The sequence below is a fragment of the Anomaloglossus baeobatrachus genome, chromosome 1, assembly GCF_048569485.1.
Source record: "Anomaloglossus baeobatrachus isolate aAnoBae1 chromosome 1, aAnoBae1.hap1, whole genome shotgun sequence".
In the NCBI taxonomy this organism is placed as follows: domain Eukaryota; kingdom Metazoa; phylum Chordata; class Amphibia; order Anura; family Aromobatidae; genus Anomaloglossus; species Anomaloglossus baeobatrachus.
The window spans coordinates 318,164,156-318,179,512 of NC_134353.1; the positions used below are offsets into that span (position 1 = coordinate 318,164,156).

The following is a 15,357-nucleotide window of genomic DNA, read 5'->3' on the forward strand; positions in this document are numbered from 1 at the left end:
ATTTTCCATCGTTAATGGTCGTTCCTTGCTGTCACACGCAACGATGTCGCTAACAATGCCGAATGTGCGTCACGGAATCCGTGACCCCGGCGATATATCGTTAGATACGTCGCTGCGTGTGACGGGGCCTTTACTCAAAAAATGAGAACCAAATCAAAATAAGTATGGTATAATGCAAGCAATAGAACAGAGAGACTTGAAACATACCTTTTTCCCGTGTAGAACCAGATAATGACAATTATTCCACTTATCAACAACCCTACTGCTATCCCAATGGCGATATGTGTTGCTTCCATTTCTTTTATCTGTATTGCTGACAAAATGATGTGTTCACATCTTTCTCCTGTGAATCCAGAATTGCACCTAAAAATGAAAAGGACCATATTAATGAATATGATGCACAAAAGACAAGATTTTACAAGCAGTCATTAAATAGGAATCCCTACTCTTTACTTGCATAAGGGAAAAACCTTATCCAAGACTGGGGAAGAAAAATGGTTAAAGCAGGACATAGTTACCAGTCTCTGCGGCACGGCTGTAACACTGCTTCCGGGTGTTACGAACCGGCGCCGCCATAGCCGCAAGCAGCCTGCTGCGGTTCCTGTTGTGCCCAGGCGCCGGCTGCCATTCTTGGCCGTGCCTCGGGTCGTCCAGTTGGCTGTTCCTTCCACCACGTCTAAGTGTGGAGAGGCGGCTAGTGCGCATGCGTGCGCCGATTTACCCCAGCCAGAGTTTAAGCCCAGTGTTTTGCATAGTGAGCATGCTCAGCCTGTTTGTGTTATGTCTGAGACTAAGTCCTCAGTTCAGGCTACTGAGCATGCTCAAACTGATAGTCTGCTTTCTAAGCCTGTGGCTCAGGCTACTGAGCATTCTCAGGCACTTAGTGCATCAGAGGCTAGGTCCGGTAAGGACCTCACTGAGCATGTCCGTGAGGTGGCAGGTCCTGATAGGGCAGAGGGTGTCAGGTGTCCTGATGACGTGGCAACTCCGGACTGGCTCGCAGAGGCCCGCCCCTATGATCTGGCACCTCAGTATTGGTCGTCAGACGATGACTGGTGAAGTGTTTGGGGCGTGGCTGCCATGAGGTCATCAATGACGTGGCGGTTCTGGATAGGTCGCATGTGACGTCACTGATGACATGGCACTCTGCTATTGGACCTTGGTGGTTCCACCCTGGGTTTGAGGTGGACCCAGGTTATAAAAGGGCCTGGAGACAACATGGAGGGGCGCAGTCTTCACTTTTGCTCAGTCAGAGCACACCTCCATGTTAGAGCCTCATTGCGGCATAAGCCTATGTTGGGAAGCGGTAGGTAGGGTTAGGCGAACGGTGCCTGTCACGCCAAGATTCGTGGCTCGGCACATCAGGGTCAGGCGCCGTGCTTCCCTCCTGCCGTTCCAGTCTTGCTATAGCAGCCCAGTGGCGTTAACTGGGCTGCGGCTGCTGTACTTCCTTTCCGATTGTGCTCCCTACGCACACGGACAACGCACCTGCTGCGCCACCTGTCCGATTGTGCCCCCTACACACACGGACAACGCACCTGCTGCGCCACCTGTCCGATTGTGCCCCCTACGCACACGGACAACGCACCTGCTGCGCCACCTGTCCGGTTGTGCCCCCTACGCACACGGACAGCGTACCCCAGGACTCCTGTGGAGTTAACAGGGTGTTCCTTATCCTCCTCAGCTTCCCGGTCAACGCTACTGGTGTACCCATCTGGCCTGATGTGTCCTACACACACGTGGCCAGTCAAGAGGTGGCCAGAAACGCTAATCGGAGGACCGCTCGGCCTGACGTGTCCTACACACATGGCCGACAGGGCGCTTTCATGGCGGTCTTCCGGTCAACGCTACAGGGTTACCACCCAGCCTGACGTGTTTCCTGCACACGTGGTTGGTGTAGCGCTAGGTGCACCAAAACGCTAATCGGGTTGTCGTCCGGTCTGACGTGTCCCAACACACGTGACCGGTTCCCAGAGTTCCTGGGTTATCTCAGAGCCATCCAGCTCTATAGTCTCCGCCTAACCCTCAGGTGCCAGCAGCTCCTTTGTCATCTGGAGCACGGTGGGCCCCGACTGGCGATTAGGATATATACCCCCTGGTCCTAATCTCCGGTCCCCCCGTAACAGTAAGACTGCGCCAGGGTCTGGCTGGCATGGCGGAGATGGAGCAGCTACGTCAGTTCATGCTGCAGCTTGATGCCAGAGTGAGGTCTCTGGATAAGTCTGCTCTTGCTGCTGATATGGATGATGTGGTGGCTCAAGCGGCTGCAATGGTGTCCGTCACCAAGCCTACTCCAACCCTCCCTCACCTCTCGCTGCCCAACAAGGTTACGGGGAACAGCAAGGCATGTAGGGGATTCGTGAACCAGTGCTCAGTCCATCTAGAGCTGTTGGCTGCACGGTTTCCTACAGAGAGGTCGAAGGTGGGGTTTATCATCTCCTTGCTCTCCGATAGAGCACTGGAGTGGGCTACACCATTGTGGGAGAGGAATGACCCCATAGTACAGGACTCTAAGGAGTTTTTGGAGTCCTTGCGACAAGTGTTCCTGGGGCCTCAGGTCACTCACGACTCGGCCCTACAGCTACTGACTTTGGAGCAGGGGCGTACCTCCTCAAGTCAATATGCTGTGAGTTTCCGGACACTTGCTGCAGAACTGGGGTGGTCAGAGAGGACTCTCATTCCACTGTTCTGGAGGGGATTAGCCTCGCACGTGAAGGACGCATTAGCGTCGCGTGAGGTACCAACTACCCTTGAGGGCCTCATGACTCTGGCTACCCGCATTGACCTGCGGACCTCCGAACGTCAGCTGGAGCGCAGGTCAGAGGGTCGTTCAGCCACTGTAGTGGTCTCTCCTACTGCACCTCCCTTAGAGGACATCTCTGTCCCTATGGACATCTCTAGGGTTGGTGTTGCTAGGTCTTCGAGTCGCAAGGGCATTTCCTGTTTTGCTTGTGGGCAGTATGGTCATTATGCCAACCGTTGCCCAAAGCGTCAGGATAAGCGACCACGATTGGTGACCATAGCTGGAAGTAGACTGGACTCTGCGTCATCCATTAGGGTGACGTTTCCCGCGTCCATTTCCTTTAAGGGGTCAACATGGTCCACAAGGGCAAGTGTGGACACAGGTGCTGGGGATAGTTTCATCTCCTCCTCTTTTGCCCGGCGGCATGCCATCCCGCTGGTGCAAATGCCAAGGCCAGTGAGAGTCCGTGTGGTGGATGGGTCCTTGTTGCCCAAGGTAATTCACCAGCGGACAGTGCCCATTACCCTTGCCATGTCATCTGGGCATAGGGAGACCATTTCATTTCTGGTTCTCCCTAAGGGTGCAGATGATATTCTGCTGGGTATTCCTTGGTTGAAGCGGCATTCCCCACATATCGACTGGTCGTCTGGGGTGATTACGCGGTGGAGCGAGTCTTGTAGCTCCCACTGCATGTTTCCATCTTCCGCCCGTCGCTCAGTGGTATCTGTGGCAACTATAGACCATCCGAGTGGGAGGGCCGCTAGAGGGGGGTACTGTTACGAACCGGCGCCGCCATAGCCGCAAGCAGCCTGCTGCGGTTCCTGTTGCGCCCAGGCGCCGGCTGCCATTCTTGGCCGTGCCTCGGGTCGTCCAGTTGGCTGTTCCTTCCACTACGTCTAAGTGTGGAGAGGCGGCTACTGCGCATGCGTGCGCCGATTTACCCCAGCCAGAGTTTAAGCCCGGTGTTTTGCATAGTGAGCATGCTCAGCCTGTTTGTGTTATGTCTGAGACTAAGTCCTCAGTTCAGGCTACTGAGCATGCTCAAACTGATAGTCTGCTTTCTAAGCCTGTGGCTCAGGCTACTGAGCATTCTCAGGCACTTAGTGCATCAGAGGCTAGGTCCGGTAAGGACCTCACTGAGCATGTCCGTGAGGTGGCAGGTCCTGATAGGGCAGAGGGTGTCAGGTGTCCTGATGACGTGGCAACTCCGGACTGGCTCGCAGAGGCCCGCCCCTATGATCTGGCACCTCAGTATTGGTCGTCAGACGATGACTGGTGAAGTGTTTGGGGCGTGGCTGCCATGAGGTCATCAATGACGTGGCGGTTCCGGATAGGTCACATGTGACGTCACTGATGACATGGCACTCTGCTATTGGACCTTGGTGGTTCCACCCTGGGTTTGAGGTGGACCCAGGTTATAAAAGGGCCTGGAGACAACATGGAGGGGCGCAGTCTTCACTTTTGCTCAGTCAGAGCACACCTCCATGTTAGAGCCTCATTGCGGCATAAGCCTATGTTGGGAAGCGGTAGGTAGGGTTAGGCGAACGGTGCCTGTCACGCCAAGATTCGTGGCTCGGCACATCAGGGTCAGGCGCCGTGCTTCCCTCCTGCCGTTCCAGTCTTGCTATAGCAGCCCAGTGGCGTTAACTGGGCTGCGGCTGCTGTACTTCCTTTCCGATTGTGCTCCCTACGCACACGGACAACGCACCTGCTGCGCCACCTGTCCGATTGTGCCCCCTACGCACACGGACAACGCACCTGCTGCGCCACCTGTCCGATTGTGCCCCCTACGCACACGGACAACGCACCTGCTGCGCCACCTGTCCGGTTGTGCCCCCTACGCGCACGGACAGCATACCCCAGGACCCCTGTGGAGTTAACAGGGTGTTCCTTATCCTCCTCAGCTTCCCGGTCAACGCTAATGGTGTACCCATCTGGCCTGACGTGTCCTACACACACGTGGCCAGTCGAGAGGTGGCCAGAAACGCTAATCGGAGGACCGCTCGGCCTGACGTGTCCTACACACATGGCCGACAGGGCGCTTTCGTGGCGGTCTTCCGGTCAACGCTACAGGGTTACCACCCAGCCTGACGTGTTTCCTGCACACGTGGTTGGTGTAGCGCTAGGTGCACCAAAATGCTAGTCGGGTTGTCGTCCGGTCTGACGTATCCCAACACACGTGACCGGTTCCCAGAGTTCCTGGGTTATCTCAGAGCCATCCAGCTCTATAGTCTCCGCCTAACCCTCAGGTGCCAGCAGCTCCTTTGTCATCTGGAGCACGGTTGGCCCCGACTGGCGATTAGGATATATACCCCCTGGTCCTAATCTCCGGTCCCCCCGTAACACCGGGTCTACTCATTACATCTCATACATATTCACTGCTTCCCCCTCCCACCGTCTGTGACAGCATCTGTGATTGGCTGCAGTTAGACTGCACGCATCTTTGAATGATTGCCCTCACAGAGCATTTCTGTCTTCTCTACTAAAGTGTAAAAATAAGTAAACAAATAAAAAAGTGACATAGGGTTCCCCATATATAGATACCCAGCGTAGATAAAGTTTATGCTTACAGAATACAGTCCCCATCTGTGCGCAATATCTTGGCTGTGTATCAAAATAAGAGGAACCCCATGCGGCTTTTTAAAATTATTTAAATAATGTATTATTAATTATTTAAAAACCAGCGTGCGGTCCACCCCTCCTCAATTTTCATACCCAGCCAAGATAAATCTGACAGCTGGGGCCGGCATTCTCTGCCTGGGGAGGTCCATGGTTTTTGGGCCCTCCTCCACCAAAAAATATCAGCCATTAGATGTGCCAATCCAGGTGCTTTACCTGGCTCATCCCGATTTCCCTGGTGAGGTGCAAATGGGGTAATATATGGGGTTAATGACAGCTGTGATTTGTCAAAAAATTACAGCTGCCATCAAGACGTAGATTTGTGTGACTACGGCTGTGGATGAAGTGCAGGGCACAGCCGTGACCTGCACTCCAACAGTCCAGCAGTCAGGTCACCAAAGGTCATACCATGAGAACCCGGCTCTCATATCCGGTGATTTCACTGCTCACAACTAGGCTCTCTCTCAGCTGTCAGTGATTCCCGTAGCCTGAAGAGAGCGGATATGTTTCCCCTCTATCCAGGCTTCAGATCTAGCAGAGCTGAGGATCGTTGTGGGACTTCGTATGGATTACATCGGATCTTCAAGTATTTTGGGGGTTAAAATGTGATGTATTTCTTTTCACTTACAGGATAAGTATTGGGAGGGGGCCTTATAAACACCTCCCATTACTAATCTAGGGCTTGTTGGCAGCTGAAATTTTTTGACAAATCACAGCTGTTACATATTACTCAAATTGCCACCACACCAAGGTAATCGGGATGAGCCGAGTAAAGGACCATGATTGGCACATCCAGGATCCAGGAACTCATTAAAAGCTACAGGAAGCGACTATAGGCTGTTATTTTTGCAAAAGGAGGATCTACAAAATATTCTATGTTGAGGTGCCCATACTTTTGCACCTGTCAAATTTTGTTTAAATGCGGATTGCACATTTTCTGTTAGTACAATAAACCTCATTTCAATCCAGAAATATTACTCAATCCATCAGTTATTAGATATATGAAACTGAAATAGCTGTTGCAAAAACCAAATTGTTATAAAGAAAAAAGGTTAACATTAATAGGGGTGCCCAAACTTTTTCATATGACTGTATGTATAACTATTCTGCTGTTACTACCATTTAACGTCCACCACAGCCCCCCTAGTGCTTACTAAGGCCATTTTATAGCCCCAAATGTTTTTGCCCCATTGACTTGTATGGAATTCGTTGTTTGCACACCAACCCATTTTTTTCTACTCTGTAGAAATGGTTTTGTAACTTTTTTTCCAGCCTGATGAGTAGCAACAACCCTTCTTCTGAGGGTTTAAAGCAGGCTTTACACGATACGATATCGTTAATGATTTATCGTCGGGGTCACGTTGTTTGTGATGCACATCCGGCGTCATTAACGATATCGTAGTGTGTGGCTCTTATGTGCAACCTAAAACGATCACAAAAGCATGCAAAATCGTTTGCCGCGGAGAGGTCGTCCTAAAACAAAAAATCGCTCTCTTTTAATTAGCGATGTTGTTTCTCGTTCCTGCAGCAGCACACATCACTGTGTGTGACACCGCAGGAGCGAGGAACATCTCCTTACCTGCCTCCCCCGCCAATGCGGAAGGAAGGAGGTGAGCGGTATGTTTACGTCCCGCTCATCTCCGCCCCTCCGCTACTATTGGACGGCTGCCGTGTGATGTCGCTGTAACGCCGCACGACCCGCCCCCTTAGAAAGGAGGCGGATCGCCGGCCAGAGCGACGTCGCAGGCCAGAGCGACGTCGCAGGACAGGTAAGTCCGTGTGATGGGTGTAAGCGAGGTTGTGTGCGACAGGCAGCAATTTACCCGTGTCGCAGAACTGACGGGGGCGGGTACGATCACTTGCGATCTCGCTAGCGAGATTGCAGCGTGTAAAGCCCGCTTTAAAACACTTCTTTGTGACATGTTGTGAAGATCAGATTTTGAACGATCTTTATGCAGGCTTTACACGCTACGAGATCGCTACAGCGATCTCGTTGGGGTCACGGATTTTGTGACGCACATCCGGCCGCTGTAGCGATCTCGTAGTGTGTGACTCCTAGGAGCAATTTTGAATTGTTGCAAAAGCGTCCAAAATCGCTTGTCGTTGACATGGGGGTCCATTCTCAAATATCGCTGCTGTCACGTGGGCGAAGATGTTCCTCGTCCCTGCGGCAGCACACATCGCTACGTGTGACGCCACAGGAACGAGGAACCTCTCCTTACCTGCCACACGCCAGCAATGAGGAAGGAAGGAGGTGGGCGGGATGTTCGTCCCGCTCATCTCTGCCCCTCCGCTTTGATTGGCCGGCCGCTTAGTGACGTCCCGCTGTCGTCGCTGTGATGCCGAACGTCCCACGTCCCTCCCCCTTGAGGGAGGGATTGTTCGGCAGTCATAGCGACGACGCCGACCAAGTAAGTACGTGTGACACTGCCGTAGCGATAATGTTCGCTGCGGCAGCGATCACCAATTATCGACATAACAATAGGGGCGGGTGCTATCACGCTCGACATCACTAGCATCGGCGTGTAAAGCCCGCTTTAGTCTTGAAATAAAACAGGTTTCCTGCTCACATGATTGTCATTCCATTGATTGAAATCATGACACTTTAATTTAACCTTCAAAATACCTATTGCTCCTAAAGATTAACAGACATGTGATATGGAGTTATGTTCATCAATAAAAAAAATGACGATCTAATATTAATGACGCATTTGTTTTATTTGGTTCTGGTTATTATTTATGTGAAAATTTGATATAGTTTTAGGTCAAAGTTATGCAGAAATATGGAAAATTCTGAAGTGTTCACATGCTTTCAAGTAACAAGTATAGTTTTATAACATTTTGTTTTGCGTTGAGACAGGCGGCAAACTATAGCCCTAAATCTAGAAAATTTGGCTCTACTACATAAATTACAGAAAACATATTAACTATATGCCAATGTATAGTTACAGTAATTGTTAGTGTTTTTTGTCACATGGTATGTATGTCACGGCTTTTACATTACAAACCACCCACATATTAATGAAAATGGAATTTAAAGTATGTCACTACTCATGTGACACTGACATTAAGCAAAGCACATGTCTAAGGCTGGCTTTACTCCAGCTAAGAGCTGGTTTTACTCAGTTGTTTCTAGGTTGCTCCTTAAGATGGATATATTTTTGTAAAAAAAAACCTCAATACACACAACTTTTACATGGAAGGAATTTGAGAAATCTTCTGCATCAGTACTTGTACACCAAGACCAAGGTAGCAAACATAGAGAGACAGAATAATGTAAAGGATCAAATCTGTTCTCGGTTTTCAACCTACTTACTACAGTCATGGTTGAAAGTGTTGGCAGCCTTGAAATTGTTCCAGAAAATGAAGCATTTCTCCCAGAAAATTATTGCCATTACACATGTTTTGTTATACACATGTTTATTTCCTTTGTGTGCATTGGAACAATACAAAGAAAACATTTGAAGAAAAAGCAAATTGGACATAATTTCAGAGAAAAACCCAAAATGGGCTGGACAAAATTGTTGGCACCCTCAACTTAATATTTGGTTGCCCACCCTTTGGAATAAATAATTGTGATCAATCACTTCCTATAATCATCAACAAGCTTCTTACATCTCTCAATTGGAATTTTGGACCACTCCTTTTTTGCAAACAGCTAAAGGTCTCTTATATTTGATGGGGACCTTCTCCCAAAAGCAATTTTAAGATCTCTCTACAGGTGTTCAATGGAAGTTAGATCCAGACTCATTGCTGGCCACTTCCAAACTCTCCAGCACTTTGTTTTCTTCCATTTCTTGGTGTTTCTTGAGGTATGTTTGTTGTCATTGTCCTGCTGTAAGGCCCATTACCTGGGACACAAACCCAGTTTCTGACACTGTGCACTACATTGTGACCCAAAGTCCTTTGGTAATCCTTAGATGCCTTGTACACGATCATGGACTCAGTGGCAGCATCTTTGAACCTCCACCATATATTACTGTAGGTAATGTGTTCATTTTTAGTAAATAGTAGAATGATGTGCTTTACCAAAAAACTTTATCCTAGTCACATCTTTCCAAAAGATGCTTTTACTTATGTACACTTTGACAAACTGAAAGTCTAGCTTTTATTTAGTCTCTGTGTCATCAGTGGGGTCATCCTGGGTCTCCTGCAATAGTGTTTCATTTCATTGAAATGTTGATGGAGAGTTTGTGTTGACACTGATGCTTCCTAAGCCTGATTTTCCACCATGGGGCTGCTTTTCCACCATGTGGACTATCCTCCATTGCAACCTTTAATCAACTCTTCTCTTTTGTTAACATCCAAGGAGATTGTTACAGTGCCATACATTGTACATTTCATGATTATGTTATGCATTGTGCACAAAGGAACATGAATATCTATGAAGGGGGACTTTTAACCTTGAGATTGATGATATTTTTCAACAATTTTGGTTCATAAGTCCTCAAACAGTTCTCTTCTCCTTTTTCTGTTCTCCATGCTTAGTGTGGCACACACAAACACACAAAGCAAAGATTGAGTCAACTGTTCCCCTTTTTATCTGGTTTCAGGTTGATTTTCATATTGCCCACAACTGCTACTTGCCACATGTGAGTTTGAATGAGCATCACATGCTTAAACCAAAGTTGTTTATTCACAATTTTGGAAAGGTGCCAAAAATTTTGTCCATCCCATTTTTAGAGTTTTGTGCGAAATTATCTCCAATGTGTGTTTTTTCTTATTTTTGTGCTCTTCCAATATACACAAATGAAATAAACATGTTTATGACAAAATGTGTAATTGCAATAATTTTCCAGGGAGAAATACTAAATTTTCTCTAACAATTTCAAGGGTGCCAGCACTTTCGGCCACTATACAGTATATATAAAAGGGAATCTGTTGTATTGAACAAGCTGTCCTATTGGAGTGGAACAGATTGGTAGTTTTGTGGGAAAATTTTATTTATTAAAATCTGCTATCTTTCACTACTAAGGAATCAACTGGGAGATTCTATTTATGGATTGACAGACTCCTGTATAACATCGATTACAGAGATAGGATGCCTACTGGACTTCTAAATATTTAGAGAGTGTCAATTTCAATAAAATAAACTAAGTTATGCTGAATGTTTTCCAAGGAAAGTATATCTCAATCTACTCAGCTCATCCTGCTCTGTACGTGCTCACCACAGATATTGGAGGCCCTGAAAGCAGCTAAAAACTAAATGTGACATATCCTCTTGACCATCTCAGTGCAGGAAGGTGGAATATTGTCTCAATTCATTGTAGAAGGGAATGGTGTACCTAAATTAGTTTCCTAATTGTTAGTTAACTATATGGTGCCAATTAAGAGGTAAAGAGAGAAGATGATCTTGGGCTCCATTGATACATAGAGCACCACCGCAGTAGCTAGGATTACTCTGAAATGTAGACAGTGTACAGTGGAACCTTGGATTAAGAGTAACTTGGTTTGAGAGCATTTTTCAAGACAAGCAAAGCTATTTCAAACTTTGTAACTTGGTTTAAGAGCAATGATTTGCAATAAGAGCAAATTCACACCGTGCACACTACCGTTTCCATCCTTTCACCACGCTCTGACCTGCTCTGGAGGTAACTTTCTGTACATATGTACTGTACACAGTATACTATTGTACAGTACATACTATATAGCATTTCTATCAATTTGCATTTGTGGAGTACAGTATTGTACTCTCTTTCAGCTAACCAGTGGAGGACATTGCTTGTATCGTACCTTCCGCACACCAACTATTCTATTGTAAGCTAACGGGCAGTTTAATTTGTTTTATATGTTTTTTACTATACAGTGTTTTGTATTAGTGTACTGTAATAATTTTATATGAATACAGTACATTATATTGTATTACTGTAATAAGTTTGTATAAATACAGTAAATATTTTTAGGTTGTAGAATGCATTGTCGGCGTTTCAGTTATTTCCTATGAGAAAATTTGCTTTGATATAAGAGTAACATGGTTTAAGAGCACACTCCCGGAACCAATTATGCTCGTAATCCAAGGTTCCATTGTACTTGTCTTTTAAACAAATAGCAATACATTACTGTTATATATTTCATTGAAAGATTCAGAAATCTTCTGTCTATTAATCCTAAAGGACATTACATTTGTGTTTATGTAGTATACAGGGTACAATACCTGCATAATGGCTCTCCAAGAGATTTAAGAATAAAACAGTGACCATTAATACAATAGCTGGCATGATCTTCGGGGCACTGGACTTCATATAGCACATTGTCTTTCCAATCTGGTAGGAAAACAACACGTTAGAGAAAAGGTGCAGTGTTACGTAACAGATTCAGGTATGTTCAGGTGTGACTTGTTTTATAGACTAAAGGGTCAGTAAAGGCACAAAATCTCAGCATACCTAACCTATTTCAACATACTGTAACAATAAATGACATTTGGCCAAGTTTTAGGTCTAGCAGACAAGGAGTTAAGCCAGCTATGATCGGTAGATAAATAGACACTGCCTACTTTTTGAAGAACATCTACACGAAGATAGGGAGAGGGAAAATACTATACAGTACATCAGACATTTGCTATCAGGGGGACTGCCATATTTGGCCAATTGTTATAGTAAAGTTATTAGCCCGATTCATTAAGACGAGTGTGAACAACACTTGTGTTGATGAGGGGTCATCTTGGAGTCAGGCTGCTCTCACATCACCGGTATTTTGCCGGAAAGCCGAATCCGGCACAAATGCGGTACAGTTCAATACAGTTCAAAGATAAGGTCACATGCGGCCTATCTTACCGTGATTCCATTGAACTGTATTGAACTGTACCGCATTTGTGCCGGATCCGGCTTTCCGGCAAAATGCCGCTGATATGAGAGCAGCCTTAGACGATCTTGATTCGTTAAGAGAAGCATGCCTCATAATGAACCAGGTACGTCTGATAAGCGGCGAGCATTTCAGGGACTGGAGTAGAATTTCTCACCACTCGTCATAAATTAGATGAGCTGTAGTGTCATGCCCCTGTTCTGCCCCATTTTGGTGGAGTTGAGCAAGACTAGCAGGAAAACACCAAAAGTTGTAAAATGTGTGCAGCACTCTGTTTTTTCAAAGCCATTTATGCCAGAATTCTTGTGCAATTGTATTAATGATCAGGGCCACTGTATTATAAATTGTCAGCAGTGGGGGTAGTATGGTGGCTTGAGGTTAGCACCTTAACCTCATAGCACTGGGGCATTCAAATCCCACCAGGTGTAATATCTGCAAAAAGTATGTATTTTCTCCTCGTGTTTGTGTAAGTTTCCTCCTCATACTCTGGATTCCTTCCAAAGTCCAACTGGCAGGGAATTATGATTATATGCCCCATTGGGAACAGTTCTACTGTGAAGATTCCTCAGAAACCATCATTTTATGTACATACTGCAATAATATGGTATTTCAGTATTTAGAACAATTAACCAAAGGATTGGACTTTTAAGTTCCTTAAGGAGACTATAAAATAAAGTAAAACCTAAATGTAAAAATGTTATTAAAAATGAGAAACACTCATCTCTTCCTCTTTTAACCAGTTCACTACCTATGACGTACTAGTTTGTCATAGGTCATGTTCACTGCTTTGATATGGGTTCACACGCTGTGCCCACGTCAGCTGATCTGATCAGCCATGTGCCTCTAATCTCCGATCCAACCATGACTGTTAACTAGTTAAATCCCATTGTCAATCTCTGACAGCGGGATCTAAAGTGCCGGCGGGGAGTGTGTCATTCCATGCTTTTTTGGTTGTCATGAAAGCCGGGGGTCAGCTCATGACCTCTGTGTCTGTGATGACATACTTCCTTTGAACGCCAGCTGAGTGCCGACATTCATAGAAACACAGCATTTGCTGATGCCCTGCCCTGTACAGCACAAAGTGATTGGAAGATTGCAGCTTCAACTTCCCTAAGGGGACAAGTAAAACAATAAAAAGTGAAAAAAAACACAACTTTTTACAAAAATGAAAAATTAAAAAAAAGTTCAAATCACCTTCCTTTTGCCTATTGAAAATAAAGCAAACAAACAAACAAACCACATATTTGATATGGCTGAGTTCAGAAATGTCCGATCTATCAAGACATAAAATAAATTAATCTGATTGCTAAAAGGCAGAGCGAGAAAAAAGATCAAAACGCCAGAATTACGCTTTTTTTGGTTGCCGCCCACATTATAATAAAATACAATAAGAGACCATCAAAGCATCACATCTACGCAAAAATTGTATAATTAAAAATTCAGTTCAGGATGCAAAAAAGAAGCTATCACTGAGCCCCAGATCCCGAAAAATGAGAACACTACAAGTCTTGGAAAATGGCGCCAAAAAATACAAAATTCTGATATTTTTTTTACCACTTAAATAAAAAACTCTACATGTTTGGTATCTCTGAACTCATACTGATCCAGGGAATCATAATGCCAGGTCAGTTTTACCATATAGTGAACATGGTAAATAAAAACCCTCAAACCATTGTGAAATTGCACTTTTTTTTTGCAATTTCACTGCACTTGGAATTTTTTTTCCTCGTTTTTCAGTACAATGTGTGGCAGAATGAATGATGTCATTCAAAAGTACAACTCTTCACGCAAAAAAACAAGGCCTGATATGGCTATATTGATGGAAAGTAAAGCAGTTATGGCTTTTGGAAGAAGGAGAGGAAAAAGTTAAAACTAAAAATGGAAGAATCCTGCATGGTGAAGGGGTTCAAATTATACAAAAAACTTATGTGGTATTGTCATTTTCAAAAAAGTCTAACCCCACAAAATCAAAAATTATTTAACTAACAAAAAAAATTGAAAAGCAAGAATTGCTATTTCACAATTTCAATCTATAAGGGAAAACATTCTCATATGGCTAATTTTGATGAAAATATAAATAGGGCTTTTGAAAGAGACAAAGGAAAAAAACAAAAACGAAAAAACAAAACTCGGCCTCTTTGGGAAGCAATTACATGATAATAAATAAAGATTTCCTATCAATAAAAAATGACACTAAATATTCACTGTTTATTTTCAACACATCCAAATTTGTCTAGTTTGGAAGCGATAGAGTTAAATTCATATACCATGCTGCTTTATAATCCTGGAAAATGAATAGAGGAGTCTCATATTGTGCGCAAATCAGATCCACGGTGCACTTTGATAATATCCAAATAACATTTTAGAATTTTGTTAATTATTTTGAGCTCTGCTATTTCATAAAGTGTTATTAAAGAAAATATATTCAAAAATACCTGCCGTGGAATTTCTCCTTTTGGTATACGGGGATATGGTGCTTGTAGAGTCCTCACTAAATACAGTCATCACAGCTTCAAAGAAAAAAACATTAAGTTATGACTACATAATAAATGGACACCAACTTCAGAACACATATGTTTACTTTAGGAGATATATGTTTTTAAGTGTTGGCGTTGTTCTTTTTTGCCATGTGTATTTATATAATGATAAAATATGAAATATTCTACGAGTTCAATAGTGTGGACATATTTCCACCCATTTTCCAAGTTTCCCAATCCTTTAAAATAAAATATAAGAGGCTGCGTAATGTTGGAAAATTAATGACCATACAGGGTTGTCTTGAAAATATTTTTTTCAAAAGGCAGAGAACACCTTAAATTAATAAACGGACCGATACCCATTTAATCATCATCTGCGTAGGTGATCATTTGCCATCTAGCCACTTTGTTGTCACATCCAATTATTTACCTTGGCGTTAACAACACAGCAGTCACAGAGTTAGACGGCACAACATCAGCTGCCTAAAACCAAGAGACCAGAGCTGCAGGGGACTTAATGGGTGGCTATATATATATATATATATATATATATATATATATATATATATATATATATATTTATATTTACAAGACCAGGCCTTTACCATACTGAGTATAAAGAATAGTCAAGAAATACTGCCAATCTGTGGAGGTTTTAGATGGCTTCTTACATACAGTAGCTTTGAATTAATAGAGAGCATATATGCAGTATCTGGA

General features: G+C 44.6%; 1 protein-coding gene across 1 annotated transcript in view; it reads right to left on the bottom strand.

The window, feature by feature from the left end:
• Nucleotides 1-14,669, bottom strand: part of EPGN (epithelial mitogen) — a 33,322-nt gene extending 18,653 nt beyond the window's left edge. Inside the window, 3 exon segments of the mRNA XM_075337253.1 lie at nucleotides 208-363; nucleotides 11,517-11,625; nucleotides 14,599-14,669. Of these exon segments, the coding sequence (XP_075193368.1) occupies nucleotides 208-363; nucleotides 11,517-11,625; nucleotides 14,599-14,668 (335 nt within the window). The 5' untranslated portion in view covers nucleotide 14,669.
• Between the last annotated feature and the right edge of the window lie 688 nt (nucleotides 14,670-15,357).